General features: G+C 40.1%; 1 protein-coding gene across 1 annotated transcript in view; it reads left to right on the top strand.

The window, feature by feature from the left end:
• The first annotated feature begins 855 nt into the window (after positions 1-855).
• Positions 856-19,096, top strand: part of GPR89A (G protein-coupled receptor 89A) — a 67,347-nt gene continuing 49,106 nt past the window's right edge. The window contains exon 1 of the mRNA XM_037145408.2: positions 856-989. Within this exon, the coding sequence (XP_037001303.1) occupies positions 948-989 (42 nt within the window). The 5' untranslated portion in view covers positions 856-947. The remainder of the gene's footprint in view (positions 990-19,096) is intronic.

Genomic DNA, 19,096 nt, shown 5'->3' with positions numbered 1-19,096 from the left:
TAAAATCTATCTTCATTTAACTTCCTGTACTTTGTTCTACAAATATGTTTTGGGGCCATATCAGTTCTACCCATTCTTTCACATAATTGTTATTGTCCTGCACTTTCCTTCATTTCTTTTTGTCTGGTGGCTCACTTGTGAGCATGCTCCAATATGTCAATGTGCCTCTTAAAAGTGTGGTACAAAGAATGGAGTACTCCAGGTGTGGTCCGATGGTTCTCTAGTACAAGATAATCACTTCCTTGCCAGAGATGGTGGGCTTTGTTTTTGTTGTTGTTATTATTATTATTATCATCCCATCAGAAATTTACTTGGTTAGCTAAATTTGCTTTAAAAAAAAAACTCACCTGCCTTTCCCTCTTCACTCACCTTAATTATGCAGCTGTTTGTGGAGCCAAGTATAAGTTGTAACACTTAGAACACAACGCCTGAATTATGGTCTCATTATAATAATCATTATTTTTAATTTCACCTTATTAACTATAACCATTACAAAATGGAACTACCACTTAAAATAAGATATTAAGTCAGGCACCACCTCCTTCAGCCTCAGAAATGGAAATACTACCTTGCATTACATCTGCTGTTGGATTTTGAGACCACGGTATCCTACCCCTCCCATTTAAGCTAGGACACTTCTAATTAAGCCCCGCCCCCAGAACGAAGTCTCCCTGGCCCCACCCCTGGCCTCAGCTCCGACGCGGTTCGCATCCGCCCAGCCAACTCCTACCCGCGAGTGGGGGGAGGGGGGGTGGAAAAAAAAAAAAAGCCCTGGGTGTAGTCTTTGATTGGCTGGCTAGGGCGCAGCTTGATGGCGTTAGGCTGACAAGCTCCAGTAGCAGCGCTGACCCGGGTCAAAGGCCACCTGTGTAAGATGGCTGGCGGTCCGAGTTGCTGTGTCTTCGGGGAGTGGAAAGTGATGGTACATCCTCTCCCTACATTTTGCTATGAGTTTCCTAATAGACTCCAGCATCATGATTACCTCCCAGGTAAGCCACTGCCTCCTGCCTCAGGGCCCCTCAGCCTCATTTTTCAGAATTGTCTTCTCGCGGTCCCCGTGATGAAAGCTGACCCGCGCCCGCTCCCTCGCTCGCTGCCTGCGCCCGCCTAGTCCGTTCCCGGAACTTGGGGAGGGTGTGGAATTTGCTGCATCCTGTGCTCTCCGCCATAGTTGTCCGGAGGCAGCCTGCGGTAGTAGGCACCCCCACCCAAGTTTTCATTCCACCCCACTCTGCTCCCTGCTTTTATGTCCACTTTTGGAAGAGGTCAAGTGGCAGGTGGCCTCAGCGCCCAGAGCCTGTGCCTTGAGAGAAAGGAGCTGTCCACGAAGCGCACCGAAGATTCTGGGCTGGGTCCTTGACCCATAAATTAGGGGAAGGTGTGCTTCCCTGCGCAAAATGCGCAGCAGGCCAATCGGGGCTGGCTCCTGGGTTCAGATCGGAGCTTTGCTGGTTAATTGTCAAATGCTGAATCCGGGTGTGGAGGAATTTGCCCCTGCCACTTGAGAGATCTTCAAAGTGTGATGTTAATATATTCTTTATCTTCTGTTTGCGGCTGTGCTTTTCAGATCTTTTTCTGACGCTCCTTCCCGATTGACCACCTTCATCCACTCGTACCGTCAATGAATTTATATAAATTCTGTCTGTAACTCTGAGGGTACAGACAGAAATAAGACACTGACTGTCCCTGCTCTATAAAAGCTTCGTCTAGTAAGCCTCTTGCTTGTACTTTGTCATTCGTTGAGTTACTCTATTTTATTTTCTTTATAGCATTCATCAAAGCACTGATACCACTTTGGTATTTGTTTATGAATTTATTTATTGAGATCCTGTCTTGTTCATAGCTGTATCCCTGCTCAAGTGCAAGCACTCAGTATTTGTTGCCCAACTTTTAATATTTGGAGAAGCTCAGACTATGTAAATGTGTATCTCTCCCCCCTCCCCATTTTTCAAGTCATTTAAAGTAGTTAAAAAATTTTTTTTTACTTTTATTTGGGTGCAGTTGGTTAATAAAATTATATAGGTTTCAGGTGTACAATTCTGTACTATCATCTGTATATTGTGTACTCACCAACCCAGGTCAAGTCTCCTCCATCACTATTTACCCCCCCATACCCTCTTCTAACCTCTCCCACCCACCCCTTTCCTTCTGGTAATCACTATAATATCATCTGTGTCTAAAAGGGGTTTTTGAATTTTTGGTTTGTTTGCTTTTTGCTTAATCCCCTCACCTTTTTCACAAGTCCCAGCAACCTCCCTTTCCTCTGACAGCTGTCGGTCTGTTCTTTATGAGCCTGTTTTATTAGATGCCACATTTAAGTGAAATCCTATGGCACTTGCCTTTCTCTGACTGGCTTATTTCACTTAGCATAACGCTCTCCAGGTCCATCCATGCTGTCACAAAGGGTAAGAGTTCTTTCTATTTTACAAGCGAGTGGTATTCCAATGTGTAAATGAACCACAGTTTTTTTATACACCCATCTACTGATGGACACTTGGGGTGCTTCCAAATGTTGGCTCTTGTAAATAATGCCACAATGAACATGAGGATGCATATATTCTTTTGAATTAGTGTGTTGGGCTTCTTCAGATATATTCCCAAAAGTAAAATCACTGGAACATAAGGTAGTTACATTTTTAATTTGCTTTGGAATTTAAAAAATGTATTGTATTTTTTTCCATTACCGTTTAGTCCCCTTATCCCCTCCTCATCCCACAATCACCACACTGATGCCATGTCCATGACTCTCTTTTCCTTTTTGCTTAATCCCTCCACCCCCTAACTTGCCCCAATTCTTCCTTAGCTGTAATCCTGCTGTCTATGAATTTGTTCTATTTTGCTTGTTCAATTTGTTCATTAGATTCCATATATGAGTGAAATCATGTGGTACTTGTCTTTCTTTTGATGGTTGTATGTTCTCCAGGTATGTCGATGTTGTTACAAGGGTACTTTTTAATTTTTTTGTTTATGGCTGAGTAGTATTCCATTGTGTAAAGGCCCCATAGTTGTTTTATCCACTCATCTACTGATGGACACTCAGACTGCTTCCATATCTCAGCTAATGTGAATGACGCTGCAGTGAACATAGGAGTGCTTATATTCTTTCATATTAGTGTTTTGGATTCCTTTGGCTGTATTTCAAGAAGTGGGATCACTGGGTTAAAAGACAGATCCATTTTAAATGTTTTGACATATCTCTATACTGCTTTCTACAGAGGCTGTCCCAATCTGCTTTCCCACCAACAGTACAAAGGGTTCCCCTTTCTCCATGTCCTCACCAGCACTTGTTTATGGATTTATTGATGATAGCCATTCTGACAGATATGAGATGATATATCATTGTGGTTTTAATTTGCATTTTTCTGATGATTAGTGACAATGAGCATCTTTTCGTATGTATATTGGTCATGTGTATGTCCTTTTGGGGAAGTGTCTATTTAGGTCCTTTGCCCATTTTTAGTTGGATTCTGTGGGGTTTTTGGTGTTGAGTTGAATAAGTTCTTCATAAATTTTGGATGTTAACCCCTCATCAGATATGTTCTCCCATTCAGTGGATTCTCTTTTCATTTCCTTGATGGTTTCCTTTGCTGTGCAAAAACTTTTTAATTAAATGTAGTCCCACTTTAATTTTTTGTTTCCCTTGCCTGAGGCAATACATCAGAAAAACTATTGCTATAAGAAATGTTTAAGATTTTACTGCCTATGTTTTCTCCTAGAATGTTTATAGTTTTGAATCTAATATTTGTCCTTAATCCATTTTGAGTTTATTCTTGAGCATGGTGTAAGAAGAAAGTGGTCTAGTTTCATTTTTTGAATATATCTGTTTAATTTCCCTAACACCACTTACTTTTAAGATTTTATTCATTTATCTTTAGAGGGAAAGGGAAGGAGAGAGAGAGAGAGAGAAATTCAATTTATGGTTGCCTCTTGTGTATCTCCCGCTGGGAACTGGCCTACAACCTAGGCATGTGCCCTGATTGGGGATCAAACCGCGATTCTCTGGTTAGCAGGCCCACCCTCAATCCACTGAGCTACACCAGCCAGGGCCCAACACCACTTATTGAATAGACTGGCTTCACCCCATTGTTCCTTTTTTTTTTTTTTTTTTGCTTCCTTTGTCAAATATTGATTGACCATAAGGCATAGATTTATTTCTGGGTTCTCTGTTCTGTTCCATCGCTCTATATGCCTGTTTTTATGCTAGTACCATGCTATTTTGATTACTATGACCTTGTAATATAGTTTTATATCAGGTAACATGATTTCTCCAACTCTGTTATTCTTTCTCAACATAACTGGTTACTCGGGATCTTTTGTAATTCCATATAAATTTTTGAAATATTTGTTCTAGTTCTGTGAAATACACCATTGGTATTTTGATAGGAATTGTGTTGAATCTGTAGATTGCTTTGGGTAATATAGGCATTTTAATGGTGTTAATTCATCCTATCCGTGAACACAGTATATGCTTTCACTTATTTGTACCTTCAGTTGCTTGCTGCAGTGTCTTGTAATTTTTTTAAGTACAGATCTTTTACATGCTTGGTTAAATTTATTTCTAGGTATTTTTTGATGCAATTGCAAATGGGATTGTTTTCTTAGTTCCCTTTCTGATAGTTCATCATTAGGATGTGGAAATGCACCTGATTTCTGGATATTTATTTTTTACCCTACTATTTTATGGAATTCATGTATCAGTTCTAGTAGTTTTTGGTGGAATCTTTAGGATCTCTGTAAACAGTATCATGTCATCTGCAAATAATGACAGTTTTACTTCTTCCTTTCCAATTGGGAGAAGAAAGACCTTATATTTCTACCTTATATTTCTTCTTCTTTTCTGATTGAATAGGTCTGTTGAATAAAAGTGGCAAAAGTGGACATCCCTGTCTTGTTCCCTTACTTAAGGGAAACACAGTATTTGCCTCTTGAGTATTATGGTGGCTGTTAATTGGTCATATATGGCCTTTATTACATTGAGGCATGTTTCCTCTCTTCCCAGTTTGCTAAGAATTTTTATCATTAATGGCTGCTGAATTTCATCCAATGCTTTTTCTGCGTCTGTTGATATGATCATGTGATTTTTTTTTTATCCTCCATTTTGTACATTTATTGATTTGCAAGTATTATACCAACCTCAAATCCCCGGGATTAATCCCACTTCATCATGGTGTATGATCTCTTTAATGTGTTGCTGGATTCAGTTTGCTAATATCTTGCTGAGAAATTTAGTATCTATGTTTATCAGGGTTATTGGCCTATAATTTTCTTCCTTTGTTGTGTCTTTGTCTGATTTTGAAATTAGGGTAATGCTGGCCTCATAAAATGAGCCTGGGAGTCTTCCCTCTTAAATTTTTTGGAATAGTTTGAGGAGACGTGTTAGTTCCTTTCAGAATGTTTGGTAAAATTCACCTGCAAAGGTATCCAATCCAGACTTTTGTTTGGGGGAATTTTTCATTTACTTATTCAATATCACTAGTTGTAATCTGTCCAGATTCTCTGATTATTCCTGATTCAGTTTTGGAAGATTGCATGTTCTAAGAATTTATCCATTTCACCAAGATTGTCCAATTTGTTGGACAATATTTTCTTAAATCCTTTGTACTTTCTCAGTATCAGTTGTTAGTTCTCTTTCATTACTGGTTTTATTTATTGGGTCCTTTCTCTTTTTTTCTTGATGAGTCTGGCAAATGGTTTGTCAATCTTGTTTGTCTTTTCAAAAGAAACATCTTGGTTTCATTGATTGATTGTATGTATATTTTTAGACTCTATTTTGTTTATTTCAACTCTGATCTTTATTATTTCCTTCTACTTACTTTGGGCTTTGTTGTTTTGTTTTGTTTTGTTTTTTTAGTTACTTTATGTGTAAACAGATTACTTATTGAGATTTTTGTTGTTTCTTGAGATAGGCCTGTAATGCTATGAATTTCCCTCTTAGGACTGCTTTCACTATGTCCCATACATTTTGGGTTGTTATGTATTTATTTTCATTTGTTTCCAGGTATCTTTTATATCTCTTTTTGATCTTATTGTTAACCCATTTATTGTTTACTAACATGTTAGGTGGCCCCCATATCTTTGATGTTTTCCTGTTTTTTTTCTTAAAATTGATTTCTAGTTTCATACCATTATAGTCAGAGAAGATGCTTGATATGATTTCAGTCTTCTAAAATTTATTGAGACTTGTTTTATGTCCTGCCTTGTTGTCTCTCCTAGAAAATATTCCATGTGTGCTTGAAAAGAATGTATATTCTGCCGCTTCGGGATGAAATGCTCTGAAGATATCTATTAAATCTATTAGATCATGTGTGTCATTTAAGGCCTCCATTTTCTTGTTGATTTTCTTTTTGGAAGATTTATCCATTGATGTCAATGGGGTATTAAAATCCCCTACTGTGAGTGTATCACTATCAGTCTCTCCCTTTATACCCATCATGATATGCTTTACATATTTAGGTGCTCCTCTGTTGGGTGCATAAATGTTTACTAAGGGTTATATCCTCTTGTTGGATTTTTCCATTTATCATTATGTAGTGTTCTTTTTCTCTTATAGAGTTTGTTTTAAAGTCTATTTTGTCAGATATAAGTATTGCTACCCCAACTTTCTTTTCCTTTCCATTTGCATGAAATATCTTTTTCCATTCCTTTACTTTTAGTCTGTGTGTATCTTTTGTTATCAGGTGGGTCTCTTGTGGACAGCATGTATATGGGTCTTGTTTTCTTATCCATTCAGTCAGCTAATGTCTTTTGGAGTATTTAAGCCATTTACACTTAAAGTGATTATTGATAGGAATGTATTTATTGCCATTTTATTCTTTTAGTGATGTTCCTCTGTTTTCTTCTCCTTTTTCTCCTCCTTCTTTTTCGTCTTCTTCATTTTTTTCTCCTTCTTCTCCTACTCCTTCCTCTTCCCAATCCTTATCTATCTCCTTCCTCACTATCCTCCTCTTCCCCCTCCCCATTCTTTCTTTCTTTAACATTTCTTGTAATACTGGTTTGGTGACAAAGTCCTTTATTATGAGGGAAGCTCATTATTTCTCCTTTAATTTTATTTATTTTTAAAATATATTTTATTGCTTATGGCATTACATTTCCCTCCACCCTGCACATCCCCCCCACATTCCCCACCTTTAGTTCATGTCCATGTGTCATAAGTTCTTTACTTCTACATTTCCCACAGTACTCTTGCCCTTCCCCTGTCTATTTTTTCCCCACCATCTATGTTACTTATTCTCTGTACCTGCTCCCCTCCTCTCCTCCTCCCACTCTCCTGTTGTTAACCCTCCATGTGATCTCCATTTCTGTGGCTCCACTCCTGTCTTAGGTGTCTGCTTAGTTTGCTTTTGTTTGAGGTGTGGTTGTTAGTAATTGAATTTGCTGTCCTTTCACTGTTCATCTTTTTTGTCTTCTTCTGTTTCTTAGATAAGTCCCTTTAACATTTCATATAATAAGGGCTTGGTGATGATGAACTCCTGGAACTTGACCTTATCTGAAAAGCATTTTATCTGCCCCTCCAATCTAAATGAAAGCTTTGCTGGATAGAGCAATCTTGGATGTAGGTCCTTGCCTTTCATGACTTGGAATACTTCTTTCCAGCCCCTTCTTGCCTGTAAGGTCTCTTTTGAGAAATTAGCTGACAGTCTGATGGGAACTCCTTTGTAGGTGACTGTCCCCTTATCTCTTGCTGCTTCTAGAATTCTCTTCATTTTAATCTTGGGCTAATGTAATTAAGATGTGCTTTGGTGTGTTCTTGGGTCCCCCTTCTTTGGGACTCTTTGAGCTTCGTGGATTTCCTGGAAATCTATTTCCTTTGCTAGATTGGGGAAGTTCTCCTTTGTTATTTGTTCAAATAAGGTTTCCACTCGTGACTGTTCCTCTTCCCCTTCTGGTACCACTATAATTCAGATGTTGGAGTGTTTAAAGATGTTCTGGAGGTTCCTAAGCCTGTTCTCATTTTTTTTTTGAATTCTTGTTTCTTCCTTCTTTTCTATTTGGTTGTTTCTTTCTTCCTTCTGGTCCACTCCATTGATTTCAGTCTCAGTTTTCTTTCCATCACTATTGGTTCCCTGTGCATTTTGCTTCATTTCACTTAGTGTAGCCTTCATTTTTTCATCTAATTTGTGACTAAAATCAACCAGTTCTGTGAGCATCCTGATCACCAGTGTTTTGAACTGTGCGTCTGATAAGTTGGCTATTTCTTGGTCGCTTAAAAGTATTGGCTCTGGGGCTTTGATTTATTCTTCTGATTGAGCCATTTTTTGGTCAGGCCTTGCCTATTATGTATGAGTGGCGGATCCTTAGGTGTTCACCAGGGCAGGGCAACCCAGTTGCTGGGTTGTGAGGCTGTATGTGGGGGCGGGGTCAGGGAGGGAGCAATGGTGTTTGTCCCATGCTCTCTTGGATTTTGGTCCTCTCTGCCGCTTCTCACAGGCAAATTGGGCCCTTCTGTTGCTGGTTCCCACGTGGGTGGGCTTGTGTACGTTCTAGGACCCTGTGGGTCTCCCCAACAAACTCTCCTGTGAGGCTGGGAGTCTCTCCCAGCACCTCAATCCCCCCAGGTTTTTTCAGCCAGTGCTTTTAGGCTTTATTTCCCATTGCTAAGGCCCTGGGTTGTGCAGTTTGTGTCACTGCCCATTTTTTGCCTGGTTTATCTGCGTGCAAATGTATGTCCATGGTCAGCCAAACACCTTGCACACCTTACTGGGTTTGCTGGTTTCCTGCCGGGACCCCTCTCCACCAGCTGCTGCCTCCTCCTCTCTTACTGGTGTGGATGAATGGTTCGTTGTTGTCGGACTTCAGTACAGTTCAATTTTCTGTCTGTTTTAGTTGCGGTTTTGTTTCTAAATCTTCGTTGTCCTTAAATTTGGTTATGTGAAGAGGTACAGTATTTCCACGTACACCTCCATCTTGGCCAGAAGTCCTCCTTTAATTTTAAATAATAGCTTTGCTCAGTAAAGTAGTCTTAGTTGTAGGTCCTTTCTTGTCATCACTTTGAATATTTCATGCCTTCACTTCTCGCCTGATATGTTTCTGTTAAGTAACCAGCTGACAGTCTTATGGGATCTCCCTTGTAGGTAAATAACTTTCTTTTTTTTTTTTTTTGCTGCTTTTTTCTTTGTCACAGAGAGAGAGAGAGAGAGAGAGAGAGAGAGAGAGAGAGAGAAGATTATCTCTGTTTAACTTTTGCCATTTTAATTATGATGTGTTTGGGCATGAGCCTCATTGGACTTACATTGTTTGTGACTCTCTACGCTTCCTGGATTGTATGTCTTTTTTATTCACCAGGTTAGGGAAGTTTGGCATTACTATTTCTTCAAATATATTCTGAATCCTTTGCTCTCGCTCACTCTCTTCTCCTTCTGGTACCCTTGTGATGCTGGTGTTGTTACAATTTATCTTGTTCCAAAAGTCCCTTAAACTGTCTTCATTATTTTAACTAGTTTTACTTTTTGCTGCTCTTATTGGGTGTTTTTTTTACTTTGTCCTTCAAATCATTTATTTTATCCTCTGCTACATCTAACCTACTGTTTATTTCAGTGTATTCATCATTTCATATATTGTATTCTTCATTTCTGTCTGGTCCTACTTTATGTTTTTTATATCATATTTCATACTACTGAGTATTCTTATAACCATTGCTTTGTACACTGTATCTGATATATTGCTTGCCTGCATTTCATTTATCTTTTTTTTCTGAAGCTTTTTTCTGTTCACCATTCAGGCCATGTTTCTTTCTTTTCTTTTTTGACTTATTCTTTCTTGTATTTTTTTCCATTATCATTTAGTCCTCTTATACTCCCTCCCCGCAGCCAATCACCACTCTGTTGTCCATGTCCATGGGTTCTTTTTCCTTTTCACTCAATCCCTCCACCCTCTCATCCCCCACACTAGCTGTCATCCTGCTCTCCATCTATCAGTATGTTAGATTCCTTGTTAGTGCAGTCTGTTCATTAGATTCCACATATGAGTGAAATCATGTGGTATTTGTCTTTCTACAAGGTTTATTTCACTTAGCATCACTTTCTCCAGGTCCATCCATCCTATCGCAAGGGTAAAACTTTCCTCTCTTTCACAGCCAAATAGTATTCCATTGTATAAATGTCCCATAGTTGTTTTTATCCACTCATCTACTGATGGACACTTGGGGTACTTCCATATCTTGGGGCATATTTCTTTGTCTTTCCATTTTGGCTACCTCTTTCTGTTTGTTTCTATATATTAGGCAGAGCTGCTATGACTCTCAGTCTTGGTGGGGTGACTTGATGTAGTATGTATTCTTTGGGATCCACATATACAGTCTCCTTGATCACCTACCTATGCTGGGTGCTCCAGGAATGTCCCTTGTGTGGGTTATATGGGCCCTCCTGTTGTAATTGAGTCTTAATTGCTATTGGCCCATTCATGAGTGAGATTGACCCTCAGAATGGCTCATATAAGTCTTAAATCTGACCACAGTGTATGAGGTGCTGTGCAGGTGCTACTCTACAAAGTGGAATTCACCTCAGCAGGGTCTAGTGCCTGCTGATATGTCCCTTGGATATGCTATTGTGAAGTTTATTGAATCCTGCTCTGATGTTGTCTGAAGCTGGCCACTGGGTGTGTTTGTTATGGGCCTTTTGTGAGGGTCACCTCACAGGCAATGCAGACCAATGTCAGACATTGCCTGTGACTGGCCCTGGGCAACCTGTTTGGCACTATAAGCAATCCACAGTTTGTGCTGCTTTTTCTTGGTTGGGTGTGCATGGGAAGAACCAAGCTTTGCATCAAAGCCCACTTTTACCAGCACCAGTCCTGAGGGCAGGTTAGGAAAAGTCCCAATGCAACCAAAGACCTACCTCTATTTGCCTCTACCTGCCATCCCCTGTTAGGTTCAGTCACTGAAACAGACTCTAGCAATACTCAGATCATATGAAGTGGGCTCTCAGTGAGTTACCAAGTAAAGTGGTGTTCACCAGGTTGATTCAGGTTCTAACTTGGTGCCAGTGCTGGGTCTGAGGCTACTTAGCAGATGTCCCCAGATATACCAAGTCTAGCTGCCACCTGCTGGGTGCTCACACATGCTTGTGTTGTGACAGGGGTCTCGGAGTTGACAGGGTGAGGCCAAGCTGTTTTTATCAGGCCCAAACAAACCAATACTAGGCTGTGTGAAGGGAGGGCTCTGCTCTAGTCAGGCATGCAAGGGAAAAATGGCCCCTGTTCTAGAGCTCCACAACTCAGTCTGTTCCATATTCTGCTGGGGAGGAGATGGAGCCCAGCAGGATGGGGCCACCAGAGATCAGGAGGATAAGGTTAGTGAATCTCCATTGAGGGGGAGGTGCCAGTCAGGCTTTATGACAGGTGGGGGTTGTGGCTCCTGCCCTATAGCCACACAACTCAGTCTGTCCATAATTTTACCTGGACCTCAGCAGGGTGGATCCCCTAATAGTTGGGCAGGTAGGGCCACCAGAGGGGGGGGGGGTTCTAGTGCAGGAGAAGCACCAGTCAGATTCATGGGAAAGTGGGAACAATGGCCTCTACCCCAGAACCATATAACTCAGTCACTGATACTCCCTGAGTCTTCCCAGACCTCTACACCCTGGGAGAGGCAGCTGAATCTTCAGTGAGATATAAGGTTCACAGGGTGGATCAAGAGGGAATCCATAGTGTGAGACAGTTGCTTCTTCCTCTTCTTCCCCCTGAATCCCCTCCACTGACCCCCTCTCCCCACTAGCTGATGCTGCACAGAGGTAAGTGCTCCACCCAAGAAAGATTGTATCTGCTGTACAGAAGCATGTAAAATACTTTTTCTTAATTGTTCTTTCAAGGGACAAATGACAGAAACAGGGTTTTTTTTTGGGCGGGGGGAGGTGAGCTTTAAAGTACATTAAATCTTTGGTTTTTGATCCAGGTTTTATATTGCTTCATCCTAATGCTTCTGTCTTTGGAAAAGATCATTGACCTCGTCTCTTGAAAAATTTTTATTACAACATTTTAGAAAGTATGAAATGAGGAACAGCCTAATAACTTTATTTTTAAATTTACCATCCTTTATATAATTTCCCTAACTATTGTTTTTGACCTCATAATATTCAAATACATTGATGTACAAAAATATGGACATATAATTCTTTTGCTTTTCTAACTTCTCTAAGGCTTTTTGTTGCCCTTGGTGATAGCTCAGGGTTAATTTTAGCCCTAATACCAACTCAAGAAAAATGATAATATTTAACTAGCATTTCTTTTTCACTTAATATAAAAATAAAGGTGTCAGTGAGGAAATTGACATTGCGTGTAGCCTCTAAGACTTTTAACATGGATATAATTGATTGGTAAGTTGAACCAAGAAAGTAGCTTTCTCATTTTTTATGCCATTTAATACTTTAACTTTCATATATGCCTTTCACATGCAATATTAAGTTCTCAAACTTGCTCTTTACAAATGAGAAACTAAAACCCAAAGAATCCATTGCATGGAATGTTCTGTGTCCAAATGTTTATGTGGCTACTTCATCATTTTTTAGGTATTGGTAAAAATACCACTTTGGGAAGGCTTTACCTGACTCCTGAGCCCTAGTCAAAGTAGCCTCTATTCCAGCCCCTTTCTATCTCATTTCCCTCTGTTAATTTCTTCTTAGCATCTATCACTATTGTTTGTGTTTCTGTTAGCTCCGTGAGCTCCAGGATATTCTCTTTTGTTTTCTGCTGTAGTCCTTAGCATCTAGATCAGTTGCCGGCACATAGCAGAGGCCTAGTAAATAAAGGGGCCAGCAGAAGTAACGCCACTTTTTTATTACAAAATCATAAGCATGCAGTTATACAACATAATAATATTACACTCAAGCACACCATATGGCATTTTAGGTGAAATGTTCAAATTAAAACTATAAATTACACTGATATTATTACCCTTCCAACCACACTCAAACAGGCCTTACTGCCAGAACCCTGTGTTTGCTTAGTAAACAGCTCCTGTCTAGAGAGGTGGGGTTACCCTAGAAACACCAATCCCTCATTTTTCCTGTTTTATGTGAACTGAAAGATCATTTGAAATAAAATCTGAAATTAGAGGGCATATATTGAAGCTGGTCCAGCCTCAGGTAACATCTTGGTCACAGGATAAAGTTCAAATTCTTGATATGGCATATGGGGTCTGTTATGATGAGACCTATCTCTTACCTCTCCAACCTTGGTTCTCACCATTTTTTACTTTGTACCTAGCCTTCTTCTACTCCTTAACATGTTCTCTTTCTTGACCTTTCACCCATACCCCTCCACTTCTTTCTGGCTAATTCCTTCAAATTTCAGCATGAACGTCCAAGAAGCCTCTCCCAGATTGGACTAGATGTCCCTATTCATATTTCCACAATACTCTTTGCTCACTTCCCTTATAATATCACTATAATTACATTGTCACACTGTTTTGTAATTGTCTGTCTCCTCCGTAGATTATAAAATCCTTCAGAGCAGTGTCCGTACTCTCTTGTCCACCATTCTAGTCCCAAGACCTGGTACATATTAGGCACTAATAAATATTTGTTAAATGAATTAAAGCGTAAATAAATGACCCAAGAAAGGGTTTTTTTTCAGTCAGTTCTTTAATAACTGACCTACCAGTGGCTATTTTTTTTCTTTTAAATCTGTAGCTAATTTTCAATATAGGAATGATTTTTCTTATAAAAGCAACTGTTACCTAATTCACATTTTGAACCCTCTACACAGTCATAAGACTTATCACTTTCAAATTACAGTCTAAGTCCCAAGGTCAAGACGGCACAAAACTTTAAAAATATTAACTCTTTTTTAATAAGAAGCTGTGCACCCTTTTATTTGCAAAACTGTTTGAAAATGTTTTTTTTTTTCTTCTGCTTGTTTTTTAGGTTCTCTATAATTTTACCAACATTTTTATTTATTTTGGACTTAATGAATTCTCCAGTTGTTTTTTTAATTAGTTGTGCAAAAGTCTTAAGCTTTTGTTATTGATCTGAAAGGAGCCCACAATTAAATAAAGCATAGATCTTTCTCTTTTTTTCCATATTCCAAATATATAAAAATTATTTTGTTTTTCTTTTCCTTGTTTAAAATTCCATTTCAGAGTGATTTTGGTGATCTCATACATTGTTTTCTTTTTTATCATCTATCTCTAGCATACCACTCCCAGTTCTAAGTGCTTAACTTCTCCAACTTCAGTCATGACTTCATGAGTCATGTAACACATGGTGTCTAAATTCTGTCTCCTCTGGTAATGATTTATAATGGCCAAAGGGTCTCCTGGCTAGTCTAGGGGTATTTTATTCTAATTTGTTCATCCCTTTTCTTCTTGGTCTAGATTCGTAGTAGATCCAAGTTACTTTCTCATATCCTTTTGTTCCTTTACCTACATACAAAACTCCACACTTAGATCATTGCTGTAGTTCTACTATTAATTCAGGCTGATGTGGAAAATTATGCAGCTGTGCAATATTGCCAGTGCCATGAGTTTATGGACACAATCAGTGCACTGAATCATTTTTTTTCTTGACTTTAATTAGCTACTTGTTCCATTTCCCTCATAATTTCTCTGAGCCTTTATCACCCTCCTCTAAGTCATTTATTTTCATCCTTACCTCTCTCATTCTTAGCAGATGACCTTGCCTCCTACTTTATCAACAAAAGTTAGACCAAAGGTGTGATCTTCTACTTTCCACCTCTTAATCTAATCTATAATCACAACCATTCCCAACTCCTTTCCTCCCATATCAGAAAATAAGGTACTGCCTTATTTAAGGCCATTCTCTCAATCTGTGCCTTTTATCTTGAAGCAGCTTATTGTGAAGTGGTTAAAAGTATAAGCTTTAGAATCAGTCACACAGACTTTAGATTGAATCCTGATCCTGACACTTACTATATACTATAAATGGCCTAACTTCAGTAAGCCTCAACTTTGTAAGAAATGAGGATAATCAAACCTACCTATCTGGTTTTTCTGATTTAATGACATTAGAGTTCCTGGAATATAGTAGATGGTTCCTGGAATATATCCTTTATAAGGATAGCTGCTGCTAATAATGGTGAATTAATAACATCATCAGCTCATCCTCCAGTGTCCTATCAGTTCCTTCTCATGTTGTTTACCCTATTAATCTATGCTTTCTTCCTCTTGGCTTATAAACTTTCCCTTTATCCCATTCTTCTCTAGGGTACTATTTTATGTTTTCTCTCTCTGATTTTTAACTCTCCCTAGGGCAATTTCCGCTTATGGTCTCTGTTGCCTTACCCCCAGCCCAATAGTCTCGTTCCTGCCTCGACCTCACTATTCAAACTGTTCTCCTTAAGGTCAGCACTGAATTCCAGGTTTCCAAATCTTGAATATTTTTCAGTGCTGCTTCATTTAACACTCCTTTAAACTCTAGTCCAAGGATGTCAAACTCATTTTCATGGAGGGCCACATCAGCCTTGCAGTTGCCTTCAAAGGGCCAAATGTAATTTTAGGACTGTTTAATGTAACCACTTCTTAAGTAGGGGCAAGGAGCTCAGTGCTGCCACCAGGTAGAAATAAGGTGCCTGCCTGGATAAAACAAGGTGGAGGGCCAGATTCAGCCCACGGGCCTTGTGTTTGCCACCTGTGGTCTTAGTCTATTCCCTTGGTTTCAGGGTACCACACTGTCCTAGTGTCTGTTATTTGTCAGACCATTCCTTCTCTTCCTGGTCTCTTTCCACTCCTGTCCTCTAGTGTTTTCTTCTTAGCATATTGCTCTTCTCACACTATATACTATTCCTGGATAATTTCACATTCTTTGGTGGTTTCAACTGTTAGGGATATCTCAGCTCTACCTTCACAATCTGTATTTTGTGTTGAGCTGGGTGGCTCTTAGGCACTTAGCATTTCTAAAAGTGAACTCATCACCTTCCCATCGTCCACCCTCATTCCCAAACCTTTTCTTTCTCCAATATTCTTTGTATAAATTGGGTGACTCATTCATCCTTGATTTCTCCTTGCTGATTTTACCTTCTAAGCACTACTTTAATCTGTTGCCTTCTTTCCACCAATGTCTTAATTCAATTTTAGTATATGTGCTGCCGAAGCGAGCACCACCAATGTCTTAATTCAGACCTTTATCATCATCTCTCATCTGAGCTACTGCAGCAAATTCCTATAATGTTTCACTTTCTACGGTGTTGTTTCTTTCAAATGCACCTCCCATGTAGCCACCATGGTGTTCCATATAAAACAAACCCAGCCGTGTCTTTTCCCCATTTAAATGATTACAGGTTCCTTAGGGTGGCCTTCAGGACTCTCAGTCATTGGTCCTCTGATCCTCCTCTCTAAGTTCATTTGTAACCACTTCTGTCTTTGAATTTTACTTTCCAGCAGTACCAAACCATGTGTAGTTCCCAGTATATACTTTACTATTAAGAACTCTTTGCCTTTAATCATGTTCTTTGGTCTGTAGAAAGAAAGCCCTGTCCTACCTCTGCCACCTGTCTTTTACCTGCCTAATCATTTTTCATCCTTTAACAGAATGGTTTTTTTTTTTTAATATTTTAGGAGTGATGGTAACCTTTTAGTGTGTGAATACCCTAGAACATCTCTTTGGAAAAATGCGTGTGATCCCCAAATTTGCATATATCAGGTTTTAAGCCCAAATTAAAACTTCCTTCAGCCTAAAGTATTATTTTCTCCAGAAAAGTCTGTTCTAATCTGTTGGGGGAAATTGATAGCTATTTTAAAATATAGCACAGCAATTAGGGGACTGTTTTTTACAGCCTGGATGTTTAACAGCCCAGTGATTTACCTTGTTTCTTCTAGCTTATTGCCTACATACCAGAGATAGTGAAGCGCTCTGCTTTCTGCTTCTGTAAATTATCTCCCACTTTGGTCTGAAGGACAGGCCTCCCCCTCGCTCTATCCACCCGCTCTATAAAATGGCTGCTTTCCCTTTGTTCAGGGCTCAGAATTTGGAGACTGACTCCTCTGGGCCCGTTCACGTTAATAAACCTCGTATTCCAGAAACCCTCAGTGTCCGGTGGCTTCATTTTCCTGCAACAAGTCCACTACGGCTTGGTTTGATCTCTCTTTTTCATATTCTTTTATAATATCAAATGCATATTTTGTTCACTGCATGTCCCATATTATATTAAAACTATTTTTTTTAGTGTTTTGGTCACTATACTTTGAGCTCCTTGAGGGTGATGACTATCTTACTCATCTTTGTATCCCCAGCTCCTAGCACTGTTACTGAACAGAGGTCCGGGGGGGGGCAATATTTGGCCCACCCAGGGACGCCAAAAACAGTTACAGAAAACAGGGGCCCCTCCCAAGGACAGTATACTAATACCTACTGGGCCTGTCTGTCCGCCACCAGAGGAAAGATCTCTCAATGCCAGAGCTTTGTGAAAAGGAAAGGAAAAGTTTGTTTAAAGCTATACAGACTTAAAGTAGTGACCCAATGTCCCCATTAAAATATCAAAGTCCTTCAGGATAACCACAGATGCCCACAGCACTTCCTTCCCCCCTACCCTAATTCGGGGTACCGTGTCTCAGGAAAAGAAGCACACATCTGTGTTTCCAGGCTACTAGCACCATCAACTGTGTCACCCACCATCCACACAGGATCTCCAATTAATCCAAAGTCATGCGGCACCCTCTCACCATCCACTGGCAAGAATTCTTTGTACCCATTTTTCCAGTCAAAGTCTCCTGCTTCCCAGGCCACGCAGCCAAAGGGAGCATCCCAAAGCCATGTGGGCCTCTTCTACCAAAGCTGCAGGGGTCCCCACTCTGGCAAAGCTGCATGGTTTTCCCTTTCACCTGGCTGGCTGCAGGAGTCTGCACTCTTCCAAAACAGCGTGGCTCTCTTTCATCTGGGCAAGAGGGGGGTCCTCACTCTGCCCAAAACCACATGGTTCTCTCTCTCTCACCTCACCAAGAAGGGATCCTTACTCTGCTGAAACCCCATGGCTCTTTTTTTCAATGGCTGCCAGTCTGGGTTTTAATCTGCACGCAGATTAAACACACCACCACCACCACCACCACTCAGTACCCCCCCCCCCACCAGTCCTCCTTTGCAAACCCATTTCTGACTCCTCACAATTGGTTACACCTGCCAGGACTCCCATATTATTGCAAGTTTACTGGGCTGCCATCATGTGTCTGGGCAGGTGTGGCCCCATGGCGTGAAGCCAATCAACTCCGCACTCCCACACGGAGCTGTAACTGGGGAACTGCCCCAGTTATGTCTTGGATAGAAGCCACTCCCTTCTCCCTGGCTCAAAGCATAGCCACAGCTATTTAACATATCTATGAAACCAGTTAAAGGTTATAGATACGTTAAATGACCATTCCAGAGGTTAGCTGCAAAACTGTTGCTATGCAAAACAGCTCTCAATGGCCCTGCTCCACTTGTCCCTTCCCCCTGGGGGGGGGGCGGTGTTGAGGACATCTTAATATTTCCTGGACACCCTGAGCTCTAGACCCCATTCCAAATTCTTTTTTTGGGGGGCCCCCTTTCTGGCTGTACCCTGTTACAGCACAGCACATAGAAATTATTACAAAAAACATTAAGGTTGTAAGAAGCCGAAGATCAAATCAGCTTCTACTGTGGGCCATTTATTTATTTAGCAAACATTTATGGAGAGCCGGCTATGCACTAGGAATCATACTCGGTACTGAGGATACAAAGATTAGCAAGACAAACTAGATCCTTGTCTGCCGCGGTCCGGCCGCAGCGGGTCAAGGGGTCCCACAGGTGAGGGTAGGTGTCGGCTCTGGGTAACAGACGACAACACGCCTCAAAGGACAGTGAAGCTCTGTTCCATTTATTGCAAGTACAAGCAGGTTTTTATATTTTCATTTTAGGTAGTGATTAACATTTGCAGTATAACGTGATCATTTAAGCAGAAAAAATTAACACAAAGGTAATCAGTAAAAGTACAAAAGTTCCCATAGATTTAGTTATAATAAACAAAGGTTATTTTAACCAGGAGAGCTATTAATCAGACAATTAGAAGTATCTTATTGTATATTAAAGTTTCTCAGAATTTGTCATAGGGCAAAAGGATACACTAGATTGAGTAGAGATAATAGGAAATTTATTATAAGGCCCTTGTGATGTCTAACTTAGCTATCTATCTTTTTCTGTCT

The sequence above is a fragment of the Artibeus jamaicensis genome, unplaced genomic scaffold, assembly GCF_021234435.1.
Source record: "Artibeus jamaicensis isolate MK-2021 breed Jamaican fruit bat unplaced genomic scaffold, CSHL_Jam_final contig_445, whole genome shotgun sequence".
In the NCBI taxonomy this organism is placed as follows: domain Eukaryota; kingdom Metazoa; phylum Chordata; class Mammalia; order Chiroptera; family Phyllostomidae; genus Artibeus; species Artibeus jamaicensis.
The sequence above is the reverse complement of the archived record's forward strand: the minus strand, read 5'-3'. Positions and strand labels throughout refer to the sequence as shown.